This window comes from Suricata suricatta, chromosome 10 (assembly GCF_006229205.1).
Source record: "Suricata suricatta isolate VVHF042 chromosome 10, meerkat_22Aug2017_6uvM2_HiC, whole genome shotgun sequence".
In the NCBI taxonomy this organism is placed as follows: Eukaryota; Metazoa; Chordata; class Mammalia; order Carnivora; family Herpestidae; genus Suricata; species Suricata suricatta.
Genome location: NC_043709.1, coordinates 3,161,566 through 3,179,765, shown reverse-complemented (window position 1 = coordinate 3,179,765; position 18,200 = coordinate 3,161,566). Strand labels below are relative to the sequence as shown.

At 55.2% G+C, this 18,200-nt stretch overlaps 2 protein-coding genes across 5 annotated transcripts; both read right to left on the bottom strand.

Moving 5' to 3' along the window:
- Positions 1–4,318, bottom strand: CDPF1 (cysteine rich DPF motif domain containing 1). Of its 4 annotated transcripts, none has more exons than XM_029953199.1 (4): positions 4,188–4,318; positions 3,427–3,539; positions 2,476–2,587; positions 1–503 (listed from the first exon to the last, which is right to left on the bottom strand). In XM_029953199.1, exons 1-4 carry the CDS (start codon positions 4,311–4,313, stop codon positions 357–359), a joined length of 498 nt encoding a protein of 165 aa, XP_029809059.1. In that variant the 5' UTR covers positions 4,314–4,318; the 3' UTR covers positions 1–356. The 4 variants fall into 4 exon arrangements, with proteins under 4 accessions (XP_029809059.1, XP_029809060.1, XP_029809062.1 ...); XM_029953200.1 differs by having other exon boundaries at positions 4,232–4,311; XM_029953202.1 differs by lacking the exon at positions 4,188–4,318 and adding an exon at positions 3,960–4,155.
- Positions 4,319–11,688: 7,370 nt separating this feature from the next.
- PKDREJ (polycystin family receptor for egg jelly) lies at positions 11,689–18,199 on the bottom strand (the record flags this gene model as incomplete). The annotated part of the gene is made up of 1 exon (XM_029954081.1): positions 11,689–18,199. A coding segment is annotated over one exon (6,369 nt), but the record flags the coding sequence as incomplete, so codon positions are not given.
- Between the last annotated feature and the right edge of the window lies 1 nt (position 18,200).

The following is an 18,200-nucleotide window of genomic DNA, read 5'->3' as shown; positions in this document are numbered from 1 at the left end:
GGGGGGGGGGGGGGGGGGGGGGGATGACCCTGCAGGGACGCCCCGCGCCCCAGGTCCAGAAGGACAGCAGGCCCAACCCCGGCTGCTTTGTGCCAGCTCTCGGCCGGGGTCGCTTCCCGCCCAGTGGTCCCAGGGGCAAGGGCAACTCTGGAAGGGGCTGGGTCTCCGGAGTGCCTGGTCTGAGGTCGGCCTTCTGAGCGCCTTCTCTGCCCAGCTCCCTGTCCTCTTGCTGCCGCAGGCGGGGCCCGGCTCCCTCAGCCCCCAGCGCTGCTCCCGATGGCCCTGAGAAAGGCCGGCACAGCAGCGCCCAGCCCAGCCCCTCCCTGACCCGGGCTGCAGAGGCCGCCCAGCTGCGCTCACGTCCCAGACCCGGGCTGGCCGACAGGCTTCTTCGATGGTCCCTTCCTTCTTTCCACGTCTTGCTGGATTTCCCGAGGGAAGGCGTCAAGGTTCTCCCGGACGCAGGGGAGGCAAAATCTCTTGGAATAGAATAAACTGCATTCCTGAATGAGGAAGGGGGAGGGGTGGGGGCTGAGCACCACAGAACGGGGAGCACGGTGTAGCTCCTCCCCGAGCCCAGCCCTCCGCACCCACAGGGTAGGGGGGCTGATAGAGGAGGGGAGGGGGCAGCCAGCCACCTCCAGGAACGTGGCCCTCACCTAAGGGAAACAGAGGGAGGACTTCCAGGGAGGACAGAGTAGGGCAAGAGACCACCCAGCCCCGGCAGGCAGCAGGGTGTCCGGGGGTTCTGAGCCTGCGGGAATCGCCCCGTGAGGCTGCCAAAGGCGTTGAAGAGAGAGCGACAGGTTGACCAGGTGGAGGAGGCGGGACGGCACAGAGACCCTGGGGGCTGCCCTGCACTGTCGCCATCACGGGGACCAGTGAGCTGGAGCGGAGGCCACACCTGAGAGTCAGAAACCGCAGATCCCTCCCTCTCCTGGTCATCACATGAGCGGGACACGGGCTTGGTGACCACCAGTGCTGGGGGCAGCCCCGCCGACCAAAAGGACCACAGGCAGGTGGCTGGTCTGGCCAGGAGGTCACATCTGTCCAACCACAGTCGTTCTCCCCTGCACCCATCCTGTCATTGAACTCCGGAGGCCCACTGCCCAGGGCCCTGTCCAAAGACTGCTTTCCTAGCCCCTTCTGCCACTGGGTAAGGCCACATGGCAGCTCTGTGCCACCTCCTGGTCATGCCCTTTGAAGGAATGGGGATGTGCTCCCTGCCTCTCCCTGCTGGCGGGAGCAAGGGCATGTGGCCGGAGCCACAGCAGCCACGGTGGACCCAGCAGACACGATGTGCTGAGGAGGGCGGCAGTGTCTTTCCAGTCGGCATCGCCTGTCCTGGACTTCCACACGCACGAGAAAGAAGTGAATCCTGTTTGTCACAATCATGCCACTGTATTTGGGGGGTCCCTTGATTCCAGCAGCTCAGAGTGTGCCTCAGCTAAGGCAAGGGTGCCCTTCCTACAAGTCCCCGGAGAGACCTGTCCCTATGTAAGAGAGGACTCACTGGTCACTAACAAGCCATTTCATCGAAGACCACTGAAGACTTCAGGAGCCCACTGCTCCTCTGCGCACCAAGTGCTGCCCAAATTTGTAAGTGTGGCATTCAAGGCTTCCCCCCGCCTGGCACTGCCCCCCTTTCCAGTCTTCATCTCGCAGCTGCTCCTCCCCGACTGAGTCCTCACCAGCCGCCCCATCTGCAAACACCCCCGGCCCCTGCCTCACGGAGGCCTCCTCCCGCCCCTTCCGATCTCATCACCTTGGCCTTGCAGGGACAGAGGCTGACCTTGTGGGCACTATGCCCCCTGGCAGGATGCCCAGGGACACCTCTACTGCCCGGTCACTCGGGTCACAGGGGCCGCACTCCTCAGCCACACTGCTCTGCCTCCAGCCATCCTTGGGCTTTCAAACAACGAGCTCACCACCCCGGTGGACTACGCCTACTCGGCCCCTCCGAACCTCAGTTTCCTCATCTATCACATGAGTGTAATACGGTTTTGCCCGGCTAGGCTTGGGGCCGGACTGCAGGAATGTGCGCTGGCAAAACAGGCCCCGAGCACAGGAATGCTCAAGAATGCTCCAGAAAGCGCAGTTCCTTCCTCTGGAAGGTCCCGCCAAAAACAAGTAGGAAGGTCACCGTCCCACGGAGAGAAGCAGCATGGCCGCTAACATGGCTGGGGGCGGGCGGAGGGCTGTCAGTGGCCACAGAGGCCCGGAGACCCTCTGACTGACCCCAGCTCACCCCTCTGCCTGTCTGCTCACCCCAGTTGGCTGCAGGACCCATCCATAATGAGGTGGCCCCCAAGAGCCCCCTGGCCCCCCCACTGAGTGACCGGGAGGGCTCCTGGGATCACCCTGGCAAGGAAGGCTGATGCTCCCGCCATCCGCGGGAAGGCCCGCGCTCATGCATGTGGGGTCCCGGCCACAGGGAGGGGGGGAGGGCAGCCCCTACCCGCACGGCTTACCCACCGGGCCCACACACACCAGCCGGCTGCACAGACTGCACCGAGAGCCGAGGACCAGGAATCTGCCCTTGTCTGGGGTGAAGGGGTCCTTCATGACATAACTCTCCTCCAGAAGGCTGCGGGACAGAAGTGACACCAGAGGTCAGAACAGCCTGAACCTCTGACGGCAGAAGCCTGGTGGCAGCGTGGAGTGGACGTCCCCAGGGCCGGCACACCCGGTGGGCTCACGGGTGGAGGGGCTGGGCCCCTGCGCCACCGAGTAGTAACAGAAAGACAAGCAGTGGGGGCCGGGGCTCTGACAGCCGCGTGGAGAGAACCGCTCCTCACCCACCCAAAGACGGGCCTCCGCAACGCAAGGCCCCAGGCCCCAGCCTGCCTCCCTGGGGCCAGGGAGCCCCAGGCCGTCCCTACACCCCTAGTGTGGGGACATCCACTCCCAAGCGGCCTGCTTCCACTACCCAGGGAGAACCAGGGGGCCCCGTTTGAGGTGGTGGCCTCACACCACACACCGCAGACCAGCGGGGCTCTGTGACGCCCCACGTTCCTGCTCGGCAGATGAACCAGCTGGAGGAAAGCCGCGCGCCCTGCCGCTTGTGCCACGTGAGTGACACACTGGGTGAGCCACGCATGCACTTGTCAGCTTCCCCGCGATATGGTATTTGACGAAGGCCGAAAAAAAGGTGAAGATTCAAGCCGCAGGACCCGCTGGCTCTACTCAAGGCCTGCTCTGGGCCGATTCACCAGAAGGCGGTCCTTAGGGCGCAGGCACACTAGTGCCAGAGAGGGGGCAGGCTTCCTACTGAGAAAGTACCTTGAAGGGCACAGGGAGGGACGGTGCAAGGCACCGCCCCAAATGCAGACGCTGCTAGGGACCCAGGCGTGGCACCAGCCAACAGCTCCGGCCACTGGGCTGCGGCGGGGGGAGCTTCCGTGGCCAGGGGCGTGGGGTACTCACACAATAGACTGGGTGTCAGGGGGCTTCTGCCCCACGTAGCTGTATGGGGCTGTCAGGGCACAGAGTTGGCACTTAAACACACCCAGGGGAGGACGCTCGGCCTCACACTCCATCTGCAAGTTCAAGAGACAGAACACGTCACCCGCGGAACCGGGGACGACGCTCATCTCCAAGGCTCCAGCTGCGCGTTTCTAACCCGCAAACCCAGGACGCCCCTTACAGACAAGGAACCTCCAGGTCAGAGTAAGGGGGACACAATTCAACACCAGTTCGTGCGAGGCAGGCTCCGGGCGGTGCTCAAAGCCTAAGCGGACAACAGAATCACCTCCGCCCCCCGCCACTGGAGCCCCCTTTCCCTCCGAAAGCGTCTATTTCCAGGACGCCCCCCTCGCCCCCTTCGCTCCGCTGCACTTGGCCACCTCCTCGCTCTTGCTCCCGCTCCAGGCTTTCCCCGATCGCGGACCTACTGAACCACCCTCGGGCTATCTCCAAGATTTCTCATATTTTTGGCTTTCGGCAGTTTGAATACAGACATCTACGGGCTTTCTTTTCTTTATTTATCCTGCTTGTGCTTCTCTAAGCAAACGGGGCCGGTGCAGGTCTCCCCCGGCTGCGTCAGCCCCCAGCGACGAGCCCCGAAGGCGCCTGCGCATCTCCGCCTGACTGCCTCAGTTTCCTGGGGGGCCGCGCACCCCCGAACCCGCCCCTGGCCCTTCCCGCGTCCTCCGTCCCGCCCCAACGCCGCGGGCGGCCGCTCGGACCTCGGCGCCGGGAACACCTCCAACCTCCCCCGAGCCACCGGCACCTCTAAACCGCGAAGCCCGCCGCCGGCTACCGTCCCGGCCAAAGGCGCGTGCGCAGCCCCGTCGTGGCCCCGCCCCCGGCATCCCGGGGCGGAGCTTCAGGGTAAACTTCCGCCTGCGGAGCTCGGCGAAGGCGGCGAGGGGCGGTCCTCTAACTCGAGCGCGCTGGGCGGGCGCAGTGTTGTGGCCGCTCCCAGGCTCCGCGGGTTTCCACCGGGCTCCGAAGGTGGGGCCCACCCGGGAGTTTAGCAAGCACCCTGATGTTCTAACTCGTGCTTGTGACCTCAGGGTGCTTACAGCAAGGGTATTTTTTGAATCGATTCAGAGATCTTCTACGGTTGGGTATTTTTCTGGGTGCATCCTCTCTGGATGAAGCATTGAGTATATGACCTAGAACCACTGAGATGCATGACCTTGATCTCAGGAATACTGTTAAAACTATTGCACAGGTTAGACTACTTACCAGATGGGCTAGATAGGGGAGCCAAGGGGAATAGTCAAAGAGTAAATGCTCGTCTTCGGTAGAAAATAATGTTAATTTTGAATTTGAGTCGTCCACAGTTTTTTAATATAAGAAAAAGTTTACCAAAAAAAATCCACAAGGTTTAAAATTATCTCCAAATATCTATATTTTTAAATAATTTCCCTGGGTGGCCAAGCGGGTTAAGCCCCAGACTCTTGATTTCAGCTCATGGTTTGCTGACATGGTGGAGGCCTCGCTGCAGGCTCTACACTGACAGCATGGAACCTCTCTTCCTCTCCCTTTGCCGCACCTGCAAGGAGTGCATGCGCGCTCTCTCTCTCAAATAAACTTAAAAAAAAATTTAAAATGGTTTCCTAAGAGAAGCTACATATTTACAGATACTTGTGGAAATACAATAAACCACTTGTAGAGAAGAATAGAGATGTCATCATCTTTAAAAAGAAGAGAAACTACATGCACTATATCAAAACAATGAAATGACCAGTCACGGGATGGGAGAAGATATTTGCAAAAGCTGTGTATGATAAAGGACTGTTATCCAAAATGTACAAGCAAATCTAAAAACTCAACTATAAGAAGACAACCAACCTAATTAAAAAGTGGGCCAAGACCTGAACAGACATCTCACCAAAGAAAATATACAGATGGCAGGTAAGCATACGAAACGATGCTCCATGTCCTAGGTCATCAGGGAAACATGGATTTAAACAACGAGTTTCTATTCCATGCTTCTTAGAACGGCCGACATCCAAATGCTGACAACACCAAATGCTGACGAGGGTGTGGAGCAACAGAACGCCCCTTCGTGGCTGGTGGGAATACAAAGTGGCACAGCCCTTTGGGAAGACAGTGTGGCTTTTTGTTACAAAACTAAACACACTCTCACCGTACAGCCCAGCAATCATGCCCCTGGGGACTCCCCAGAGGAATTAAAGCTAACGTCCACACAGAAACCTGCATGTGGGTGTTTATAGCAGTTGTGTGCATAATTGCCCAACCTTGGAAGCGACCAAGATCTCCCTCAGTAGGTGAATAAACTGTGGTCCGTCCAGGCAATGGAATCTTACTAGAGGCTAAAAAGAGAGGAGTTAGCGAGTCATGAAAAGACATGAAGGAAATTTAAATGCATGTTACTAAATGAAAGAAGCCAATCTGAAAAACATATATATTACATAATTCCCACTCTGGGGAAGGCACATTCTGGGAATTCTGGGAAGGCACAACCATGGAGATGGGAAAAGGATCGATGTCTGCCAGGTGTTACAGGGGAGGGAAGGAGGGACGGATGGGACACTAGGGTCTTTGGGGCGGTGAGACTACGCTGTATGGCAATATAATGGTGGAACCATATCATTACACATCTGTCCGAACTCCTAGAACATACGCCACCACGAGTGAGCCCTGATGTCACCTATGGGTTTGGGGTGACAGTGTCGATTCAGCCGTTGTAACAAAAGAACCACCTGGTGGATGCTGGTGATTGAGGAGGCTGTGCATGTGTGTGGGGGCCAGGGGTCAATGGAAAATCTGTAGTTTCCGCCCAAGTGTGAGGTAAACCTAAGACTGATCTAAAAAAATAAAGCACTTTTTTTTAAACACCAAAACGGCATTCGAATTTGATGCAGGGGAATTAGAACTAGAGAACAGAAACGTTTGCTGCCGTCTGAGTGCGAAGATTCCCGCACAAACAGCCCTGAGCTCCTCTCGGTAGTGGCCGCTTTCAGGCCACTTTGCATCTAGGTGGATCTGTATTGAAGAGGGATTTGAACAGAGTGAGTGGCCTGGGGCAGTTTCCACTTCTCTCTCTCTCTGTCTCTCTGTCTCTCTCTCTTTCTGTGTATTTACTTCTGAGAGAGAGAGAGAGGAAGACAGAGAGGGAGAGAGAGAATCCCAAGCAGGCTCCACGCTGTTAGCACAGAGCCTGACCTGGGGCTCCAACTCAGAAGCCGCGAGATCATGAGCTGAGCCGAAGTCGGACGCTTAACTGACTGAGCCGCCCAGGCGCCCCTCTGCTTCTCTTAATAACATCCCACCCCTGGAACACGTGAACTTAACAAACACACATGCCTTCTGGATGGAGGTAGACTGTGAGAAACGGTGGTAGATAAGGCTAACATTTCGGGGAAGAAATTAAAGCATCTTGTGACGTTGCACAGATGGAAGTTTTGCATATGCGCCCTCTTTACAATGTGCAAACACAACGTTGACATCGATGGGTTCACTTCTAAATCTAAAGCTTTAAGAATTTTATTGACAGGGGCGCCTGGGTGGCTCAGTCGTTTACGCATCCGACCCCTGGTTTTGGCTCAGGGCAGGATCTCACAGTTTCTTTTCTTTTTTAATTTATTTTTTTAATGTTTTTATTTATTTTTGATACAGAGAGAGACAGAGCATGAGGGGGGGAGGGGCAGAGAGACAGGGAGACACAGAATCGGAAGCAGGCTCCAGGCTCTGAGCTAGCTGTCAGCACAGAGCCCGACGCGGGCCTCGAACCCACAAACGTGAGATCGGACCTGAGCCGAAGCCGGAGGCTTAACCGACTGAGCCACCCAGGCGCCCCAGGATCTCATAGTTTCTAAGTTCGAGCCCCGCGTCAGGCTCTGAGCTGACCCAACGGAGCCTACTTGGGTTCTCTCCCTCCCTCTCCCCCCCACCCCTCTCTGCCCCTCTGCTCATGCTGTCTCTTAAAATGAACAAATAAACTTAAAAAAACATATTGACAATTCTAGTGGCCACTCCCCTCAGGAGAATGCCTGCTCTCCCAACTGAAATAATTAGAAACAATCTAAGCGCTCTGAGGATTCAGGAAAAGTTCAGTGACTTAGCACTATCGTCCATAGGACATGATTATGTGAAAATCTTTGTTCTTATCAACATGATGATTTTTTTTCTGAAATAACAGCAAAAGAATGTTGTTTTATAGGAATGCGTACATAATACCTCACGGGTGGATTCTGTACGCCTTTTTGCACATCCAGGGACCAGTGGCCCATCGAGAGAACACACAGAGGTACACGATAGTAATTCAGTTACTGTTGATATTTTGCCAATTTTCGGCTACACAAAAACCATCGCTTTACATAGTTTTTTCTCATTACAAAGCTGTGTTTGTAAGGCCAGTGATAGAATATATATATTATATTCTATGCAGTGGTTTGTAAGCTTATTTCATAACCTTTGAATATTTAGACATACGGGGATTTGTAGTACTAACACCCCTAGTGTTAGCAGTGACCCTCGGGGGAGGTAATTCCCCCTCTGTGCCGGCAGGATTTACACGCTGCTGTCTAAAAGTGGTTTTTAAAGGCTACCTTATAGCCTTTTAACAATCACAACACTGAACAAATATTGTGCACTGTGTATTGAGGTGGAGACAGAAAAAGCTAAGGCGTTAAATGTACACTGGAATCGAACGCGAAGTGCTGCTGGTGGAAAGGAAAGGGCGGCACTGCGGGCGCCTCATTTCGCCCTTAGCAATGAGCCGAGTCACCCTTTTTTCCATTTCTGCCAGTAAAATTAAGGTCTAAAGGCCTGCATTTTGCTTTTGCTGCAATGAAATTTTAGAAGCAGGCCCGAGTTTTTATATATGTATGTATGTATGTATTTATAAGTTTATTTTTGAGAGAGAGAGAGAGAGACAGACAGAGTGTGAGCAGGGGAGGGTCAGGGAGAGAGGGAGACACAGAATCTGAAGCAGGCTCCAGGCTCTGAGCTAGCTGTCAGCACAGAGTCCGACGCCGGGCTTGAACTCACAAGCCTTGAGATCATGACCTGAGCTGAAGTTGCACCCTTAACCGACTGAGCCACCCAGGTGCCCCAAGCCTGAGTTTTTAAAGTCAACCTGTAAAAGTAGAATGTTTATCCAGAAAAGTCCAGACCCCCCACGTGTGTGTGGCAAGATGAGTCTGGAGGAAGTAAGAACAATGTCCCCAGCGCCCAGTGAAAGCCCTGTGGTACACAGTGACACACCTGACACAGCTATGGGACACACCCCTGACTCGCCACACTGGGAACGCCTTCAAAGTTGGGTTCTCCGCTGTGTGAAGCCAGGAGGATTATTTAGAGACCTGTTTTTGTTACCAGTGGAGAAAACGATTTTACTGTTGTATCATTTTTAGGTAAATCTTGAACAGTAAAATATACATACCGAAGCGGGCCTTAAACATGCAGGTTTTCGGGGCGTCTTAGTGGCTCAGTCAATTAAGCATCCAGCTCTGGATTTCGGCTCAGGTCGTGATCTCACGGTTCATGAGTTCCAGCCCCATGTCGGACTCTGTGCCGACAGTGCAGAACCTGCTTGGGATTCTCTCTCTCTCCCTCTTTCTGCCACCCTCCCACGCCCTCTCTCTCTCTCTTGAAATAAATAAACTTTAAAAAAAAGATTTTTTTAAAAATGCAAGTTTTGGGGGCCCTGGGTGGCTCAGTCAATTGAGCGTCTGACTCTTGATTTCCACTCAGATCACGACCCCAGGGACATGGGATGGAGCCCAGTGTCAGGCTCTGTTCTGGGTGCGGAGCCTGCTTAAGACTCTCTCTCTCTCTTTTGCTCTCCCTCTGCCCTCCTCCCCCACTTGTGCGTGCTCCGTCTCTCTAAATAAAATTGTAAACAATGCAGTTTTGGGAAAGCATGAGAGTCTGTGGCGGATGTAGCCCCTGGGGCCACAGCTAATGAGCGCTCTCCCCCTAGAAGACTCCTTGAACTCCGAGTTCTTAAGGGGCCACACTGAGAACAAATCCAAGAACATTCATCGTGGTTTCCCATTCGGTGCGGACTTGGGAGGGTATTCAGAACTGTCGCCAGCTTGTTCCAGAACATGGCTACGCTGTTCCTGGAATAGGAGGAGGACAAAGGAATCTTTAGAAACGGCTTTAAAATTGCTAAGTTGTGGTCTCGTTGCTTGACCTGCACGGGGTCCTCAGAGAAACCGACGTGGATGTACTTTTTTCCCTCCCAGGTGAGGAAGCGGCCACAACCCAACAGGAGGGAAAAGTCTAGAACCATTTCAGGTTTTATGTTTTTGCGTATGAGAATAAATAATGACAATGATGATGACGATGATAATAATAATGATAATAATAATAATATGGCCTTCGAGGCACCTGGGGGGCGCAGTCGGTTGAGCATCCGACTTCGGCTCAGGTCATCTCGCGATTTGTGGGTTCAAGCCCTGCGTCCGGCTCTGTGCTGACAGCTCAGAGCCTGTCTTCGGATTCTCTGTCTTCCTCTCTCTGACCATCCCCTGCTCATGCTCGCTCGCTCTCTCTCTCTCTCTCTCTCAAAAATAAATGAAACATTAAAAAAAAATATGCCCTTCAAAAAACACCCTGTACTTTTGTCTCACTTGTTACTCTGCTTTCCTGATAATGTTGTAATTGGCATGTCTACATTTCTTAACCATATGACACTTATCATTGCTCTGTTGGATTAGAAGGCCCCTGGCGCTCTCTTCTTTCCCGATATGCGTGGCAAAGTCCGGTGCCCGCCAGACTTCTCACTGTAACCAGAGGGGGAAAGCCTCATCTCCTTGGTTGGACCCAGAGCTGCCCGGCTGGTCCCCCTCAGACGGCTGCCATGTCGGTACCAGGAGGCATGGCCCTGCACCGGAGGGCTCTCCAGCTGGCACCCCCTCCCTCCCAACAGCTCCGGGTTGTGGGGCGCAGCCACACCCCCTGAACATTCTTCCTGGGATGGGAGGCCGGCCACTGTACCCCGAGCCTGGAGAGGGAGCTGATTGCTAATTTCCGACCCACGCCTGTGTGGCTCTCCCAAGCTCTAAGGGGAGGACTGCCTGGCTGCCCGTGGCTGGGCTCTGTCATCCTGTGCTCCCACGGCAAGTGCATGGACCTGACCGGACCACAACCGGCCTCCGAAAGTAAAAAGGAGCTATTTGGGCCCCGTGTTGACTTCTTCTCAACCCGTTCAGAAGTCGGGTGGTAAAGAGGGGTGACATCTACGAGCGTGCACTCTGGTCGAGGCCAGTGGGCCACTGTGGACCCGGCCACCCCCGTGAGCTCCCCACCAGGGGACTTAGAAAATCCACATCTGCCCTGGGGACACTGCTGTGTGAGTGCCACGGACCGCAGGGGCACCTGGGACAGAGCCCCCGCCCCCCGGGTTGGTGTCCCCCTTGTCGGGCCCTCCGCGTGGAAGGCAGGAGCGTCCGAGTACGTGCCCCTCAAGCGGAAATCACTGCAGCTTTCACAGAAGAAAGCGCACATTTAATTCTGAGTAAGCTTTAACGCGGCCTCTTCATCAGTGAACACGCTTCTCAGCAAAACTATGAGCCACTTCCCCTGTTTCTCTTAACCAATAAAGTACATTCTCTTCACTAGTCCCAAATAACCCGCCACGCCGTTGACACCCAGAGCCCCGGTCCTGGATGGATGTACCGGTACCGTCACTACATAGAAAACCTGCCACCTTTCAGGGTGAGCCCTCACCCAACACACACACCTCTGTGTCACTTAACGAAATTCACATCCCAAGGTCCGGAAAATGTTGTTAAACTTTACGTCTTTAACTTGCAGTTGCCCTAAGGAACAGGTGGGGAGTTTCTGACCCTCAGTTCCCATCCCTGAATTCATAAGCAGCAGGACAGATCTGGAACTCCCCGAAAGGTCCCTGCAGCCCTGTGCCAGCTGGAGCATGGGGGGGGGGCCGGGGGGAGGCTCCAGTCCTGGTCTGCAGAGGGGGGTCCCGGAGGGATGAGGGAGCCATAAGGCTCTGGGCTGCCAGCCCTGGGGGGGTGGGGGGGAGCCAAGTCATAGCAGGAGAAGGCTCCGCCTGGCAAGGTGGAAGTGGGGGCCCTTTAGGTCTCTGTCCCCCAACTCTGGGTCTCTAAACTGCTGTGGGCTCCAGAGATACCTAACTCCCTCTCCAGAGGGGCATCTGGGGCTCCCACACGGGCCCCCTCCTCCCTGCCGCAGCCCCGCCTTTCACTCCCAACACCCAAGAACAGAGGCCAACAGTGAAGATACTGCCAAATGTAGGGGTGTGCATTTTAAAGGTGACGGGCAGAAAGCATGGCCGGGCCACTGAACATTCCTTACGTCCGGGGCAGGGGTGGCGTTGCGGGGGTGCGGAGCCCTCGCCTGTGGTTCTGGACACTGCCTCGGCTCACACAACAAGATACACCATTTTCTTCCCGTTAACGTTTCTGGTCTTGAGCCCCAGGTGCCGGCGGCTGTTCTTCTCCGGCTGCCCGTACAGCATGTCCTCGAAGAATTCTGGCTCATCCGGGTCCTTGGGTCGGAAGGGCAGACACCTGCACACGGCTCTCAGCCTGCGACACAGATAGGTCATGGCTTCCGCTTCGTCCGACGGCTCCTCGTACACGGGCTGCTTCATCTCCTCGTAGGAAGAGAGGATCACCGCCTGAAACAAGTTGATGAGGATGCAGATCATCCCCAGCAGGAAAGACGAGAGGAAGAGGACCCCCAGCACCCGGTCGTCGGAGAACTCGGTGTTCTGGAACGCTGAGACGCAGTAGGCGAAAATCGTCTGCGTGGCGTGAATCAGGTTACTGTAGTTCCATTCATGCTGGCCGAACACCAGGTAGCCGAAGGCCACGTACACGAACAAGTACAGGGCCACCACCAGGGCCACGTGGCAGATGCCGGGAAGGGCGGCCTGGATGGCCCGCTGAGCCAGGCGCACGTTGTAAAAGAACCTTGAGTACCTGAGCGTCTTCAGGACACTCAGAAATAACAGGAAGCCCAAAATGACCCTCATGACGTGATCTAGCCGGGAGACGGCATGAAAGGGGACAAACTCGGCAGGGTTCCACAGGTGGAACTGAACGATGCTGGTGGCCAGGAAATGTTTCCTGAGGAACAGGGCGATCAGCACGGCAAAACTGCATTTCAGAGCCAAGTTGAGCAAATTGTACACACTCGTCACGTAGGAGGTCCCTTCCTGCAAAATGACGTAACCCTCGTCAACGGCGTAGGCAAAGAAGAAAATGAGAACAGCCACGTACAGGTAGAGCTCAGTGGACGTCCTCCTGTCGAAATTGGCAAGCGAGAAGGAATGCGTGGAGATGCTCGTGTTCACGACTCCTAGCTGCGAAGCCTCAAAAATGACAGAAACGCTACAGAAGAGACAGACGTCGGGGTTGAAGGTGCTCAGCTCCAGAATCACCGCCCAGGTCCTCTCGTCAAGCCAGTCGCTGCTCTGGAGCTCCTGGAGCCTCAGGCTGGAGTTAAACCGCTGCTGCTCCGGAAAAAAATAGAAGCCGTAGCCTCCCGACCCGTAGGTGTGTAAGAGTCCATGGGAGAAGTACACCCACGTCTTCTCCGGAGGCTTATAAGTAAACCCGTCGGTGTTCTTGTCTGCGGCCCGCTTACTGACTCTGTTCCAGCCGTTGGAGTAGCTTTCAGTGTCTTCTGGGTCCCTGCCATACTCGGGGTGACAGCGGATTTCTCTCGCCACGCTGTCCTGCGCGAAATCTTTGGCAGGCGGGCAGAGTCTTTCGCCGGGCCTGGCCCTCACTTGCCGCAGGAGCGGGAGGCCGAGGATCCTGGAGGAGCTGTCGGGCAGAAAAGTGGGCATCGGGTCGTTGTGGAGCAGAGGCAGCAGGGCGACGCCCAGCCACCCATAGATGTCCTCCAGCCTGGTCACCGCGCCGAGGCCCGCCGAGAACTGGTCGCGGATGAACTGGTTGTAGTGGAAGCTGTCGGTGTGGCGCAGGAGGGCCACCAGGCTCAGCAAGAGGGCCAGAAACAGGAAGTGGGTGAGGATGTAGCTGAGGAACAGGAGCGCCCGTCTCTTGACCCGCCTCTTTCGCTGGAATATTCGGACCTCGTCGTCGGTGAGGGGCTGGTACATCCTGGAGCTCCGCAGCTGCGTGACTTGCTCGTGTCGCCTTCGCATTTCTTCCGGGGTCATCTTCACGTGGAACAGCTTCATCTCGGTGTAGTGGTGCCGGCTCGCCCACGAGAGGTTTTTGCAGTACTTGGTCCTACTTGTCCTGAAGCCCGACAGGAGTATGATTTTGGACGGCTGCACCAGAAAGATGGACATACAGAAGGCACAAAACGAGGCAAAGAGCCACTCTATGGACTTTTCGTAGCCGTAGGTCAGCCCATAAAACACGATGAAGAACGCAGACACGCTGCAAGTGGCGAAAACCAAGAACCACGCTATGTAAACGAAACACCAGGGCAGGACGATCCTCTGCTTCTGGAGTTCTGGAGGATTCTCTTGGGAGGGCTGCCGCGCAGGCGCGCCGCCTCCACTGCCCTCTGCATTCTCCTTACCGGCGTGCGCATCTGCCTCCTGGGGGTGGGGGACCTTGCTCTCTGCTTTCTTATGCGGGTGCTGCTTTGTGACGGTCCCCCTGTTGGGAGCCTTCCGATGAAGTCTGGCGCTTTTCCCGCGGGCAGGCTTCCGAGTCCCCTCGCCGGGGGCGCCCTCGGTTTCCTCAGCGTGCCACTTTCTCAGCCGTTCCTCCCAGTACTCGCTGGAGACTGGTACGAAGGGGGTCTCCAGGGGAGACGCCTCCTGGAGAGTCACCCGAGCTTCCTTCTGGGAATAGGTGAACAGGAAAGCGATCAGGAGCTGCACAGGCAGCGTGATCAGGACACTTTCCAGTCCTATCATCACCGACCTGATGTACTTCCTATCGGCCTCCACGTCTTCTTTTTTGTTGAGATTAAAGAACATAATGTTGCATAAAAGGGAGGACAGCAGCATGGCTAGGCAACAGGACAGTCTCTGCAGCCTGTTGAACGGCCTTGCGCTGACCCCGGAGAAAACGGAGAACCACATGTGGTTTCTCCCCAGCTTGTAAATCAAATCTATCAGGAAATAGTCCTTTTTGTTCAGGGGCTGGTTGGGGCTGATGGCGTGAAACGTTCGGTCCAAAGAGGTGTCAACAGAAAGCCATTTCCGGCAGAGGAAGAGCCAGATGTGTCTGCTGAACAGATTTTCCACTTTGATTCTGCTCAGATACCAGCTGGGGGTTCTGCCCTCATTGTTGTGCCACACGCGAATGGAGTGGATGTCCCCCAGGTCGCTTTTTGTCGTGAGGAGGAAAGTGTTGATGCTTCCCCGGTAGAGGGTGGTAAAGTAGGGGTGGCTCAAACAATGCACGCTGCTGTCGCCCTCCGTCCCCTTCAGCTGGATGAAGACACTGGCCCTGGTCCCGGCCCCATAGCGGGCGCCGGTGAAAATGGTGAGCAGGTAGCAGACCTTATCGTAAGGGTCGTTGTCGGGCAGAATGATCATGTCCTGCCGCAGGAGCTGGTCCATGGCGTCCTTGTGCAAGGCCCAGAACGCTAGGAATACGTACGTGAGCATAATGAAAAGCACAACAAAGAGAGTCACTGGGTTTTGGGGGACGCTCTTGATGAGCTCCAGCCGTAGATCTACGGGATTAGGGACCACAATCACCTTGGCCGTCAGAAAGTGCGTTTGCAGGTGCGCGCTGGCCCTCGCGACCGCATCCAGCTGCCGCCGGGCCCTCCTGGGGCTTTTGCAGACGCAGTGCATCTTGTCCCAGGTGGCCTTCTCTCCCACAACGCAGGAGTCTTCTCTCCAATCGCTCTGGATCCCGTACATGTCCAAGCACTGGACGCTGAAAAGGGCAATCCTCACTAGCTTGGTGCTGGGCGCCATGACGAAGCGAGGAGCATGCAGGGTCACGGTCATGGTGCACTCCGACGAGCTGCCTCGCTGGGCTACGAGCTGCAGCAGGGACAACGGGAGGCAAATCACGCGGGCCGCCTTCACCGCACAGGCCCCGTCAAACAGCTCACTCTGGTTGCTGATGGGAGGGATGTCATAGGGCACGAAGAAGGTGGCCACCAAGGCGGCGGGGGTGATCTCACGGCCGGCGTATACCGATGCCGTGAACACCAGGGTCACTTCCGTCACGATGTGGACCAGCACCTCGTTCACCGCGCTGCTGTCCACCTCAAAGCTAAACTCCCCTGTCGTCCTTTTGAAGAGCTCATTAACTTTACCCGGCGCGTTGTCCGGTCCCACCGTGAGATTAAAGGCCGCAGAGTTCAAGTTTTTTCTGACCATGTGCATTTCTGCTACATCGGGCGTGATCTCTATCACGTTGCCATCGGCGGCGACGCCTGTCATTCTGAACCCAACCACCTCCACGGAGGACATTTCCTGCTGAGTCAGCCAAGGAAAGGGGTCATCTGCAAACTCACAAAACATGATAGTGATCAGAGCATCTTCGGGCATGCTGGGGACACTGCTCGAATTTAGCAGCAGATGGAAACGATTTCGACCAAGCTCCTCACTGCTGAAGAGCTCCTCAATATCCCTCTTTTCCACTTTCTTGATGTACATGTTAAAGCTGGAGGTCGTCATCTCAATGGTTTCATTCCCTGGCACCATGCCAGCCAATATTGTATCTGCTAGCAACTCCAACCCATAGAAAGGCTCATCGATTACTTCATAGTGAACAGTCAGTTTAAGGATATTAGACAAACTGGTTAATATCCCGGTGCTCACGATTTCTATCTGCTCAGCGTCAAAGGGTTTGCCTGTTTGTTGAGATTGTCGTAGGGCGTGGTTGGCTTGCCAGGTCCTCAGCATGGCAAGTTTGTGAGCCATTCGACTGAATCCAGAGGTCGTCTGGGTTACTTTGGTCACACACATGACCACCTGGCTAATTTCCTCCAAGGTGCCGTTGGGAAGAAGGAAGGTCTGGTTGACCAGGTGTTCCCGGAGTCTGATTTTGTCGGCTTGCAAAGTTAAGTTCGTTTCCATGTTGTTCACAATGGAAGCCGAGATATAAATCAAGTAACCTGCGGGTAGAAAGGCCTGCTCGTCGAGCAAAGTGGAGAGTGGTGAACTCGGCCCCATGGTGAAGTTGAATAGTCGATCAAGCACGCTCCTTGACGAGATTCTGTCCATAGGAGGCCGTACGGTGGCGTGCAGGGCCACCAGAGTGTAGGCGCCTAGAGAGTCATATACCTGAACGGCGACCTTTATGACATAATGATTAGCCAACACACCAACAGGGAGAAAGGAAGGGGGTGATGTGGACTCAGGCCCCCAGTGCAGGATGGCCCCCAACGGGTTCTCTTTCACAGAGCCCATTTGCCCGAAACCGTACAAATCAGAAACTACCATTTTGTATGTAAGAGGGATGTCCTTATCCGTGAAATTAGTACACCGGATGACAAACTTGGTTAAAAACGCAAGCCCCTGAGTTGGAGTCATGTTGCACTTCCCAGTTTCAGGGGCGTGGTTAATAGTAAAGGAGTATTTCAATTTCAAGGGTGCTCCGCTCCAAGTTACTGAATATAGAGACAGCCAAAACTCAGCTTCAGAGAAAGCCCTAAAAGCAAAAGCTTTTATGGACAGATGAGCCCTGGTCCTCCCTGTTGTGCTTTCCTTCGCCCAGTCGAACGCGATCTCTTTACCTGAAGTCGACAGAACCGACCAGTTATAGGAATTATGCTCTCCTGCACACGCTGGGCAGTTTAGAAACAAAGAGAACCTAGCCGAAATCACCAAAACGTTATCACAATTTTCAACACATGAAATGTGCGCTGCGGGTGTTGGTCCCAGGAGCACGTCCACCCTCCTATCCGCAAACGCTGTTCGACTGCCCTTCCGGATCACCATTCTGAAATAATACACATTTCTGCCTCTCAGTGTTCTTGGCAAAAGGGACAGGATGGGGCCAGAGACCCCTTTCCACCGCAGATCGGTCTGCTTCGCAGCCAGACAGAGTTTCGTGCTCACCAGGGTAATCCTCTCTCCTTGGTAGTTTGTGTTATCTGTGGTGCAGTACCAAGAAAAAAGGAGTCCGGTGGAGGAGTTGCTGGAATCTGGGTCCGAGGACCCTGTTCCATTCAGAACCAGCGCATCTGTGAAATTTATCGTTATTCTGGGCCCGGCAGGAACAACCACCGCCTGGAGGTCGCTGCGAACAACGGAGACGTATACGGCATCGGAGCCTGCTGCCACAGGCGTATTTGACCTCGCTGTGTAGATGTCGAGAGTGAAATTAAACACGTACACCCCCCAAGATAAAGAATTTGGGGGGATACGCATATACGCTGGAGTTGCCCCTAAGCTGAGCTGTGGAACGTCCAAAGGCTGATTCCAGTCTGGCACATGGGACACGGAGGGCACTGAATAGACTCTCCACCTCGCATCAATTAACGTGGCTTGCAGGCAGTCGAACTGAAAGGTTGCATTCAAGGTCGTGTCCATTCTCCTGGTCAACACCACCGGATCTTGGTTCCTATTGACCCTTACCAGGCTGACAACACAGGGCAGGTGTACGCCGAGCTGGCAGGACACTGAAGACTCGATGGCCTGGGGGCCGTCTGAGTTGACGGCTTCTAGAACAACAGACGTGGGCCCATCCGTGGGACACTTGGCTTGGGCCACGAAGCCCGTGAAGGGGCGAGGGTCGCCGGCGGCCGGAGCAGAGGCAGCCCGGCGGGGGCGCCGCACGCCGGCGGGCGGGACCCGCACGAGGAGAAAGGTCCACTCCGGGCGGCCGAGC

Bases quoted from the DNA above. Each gene is read 5' to 3' on its own strand.
- CDPF1 (XM_029953199.1), bottom strand. From the start codon at position 4,313: ATGCCGGGGGCGGGGCCACGACGGGGCTGCGCACGCGCCTTTGGCCGG. The intron at 3,540-4,187 runs GTCCGAGCGGCC...TTGAACTTGCAG, and splicing joins GAGGTGTTCCCGGCGCCGAG to ATGGAGTGTGAGGCCGAGCG. The intron at 504-2,475 runs GTGGGTAAGCCG...TTCCTCATTCAG, and splicing joins GGCTGGTGTGTGTGGGCCCG to GAATGCAGTTTATTCTATTC.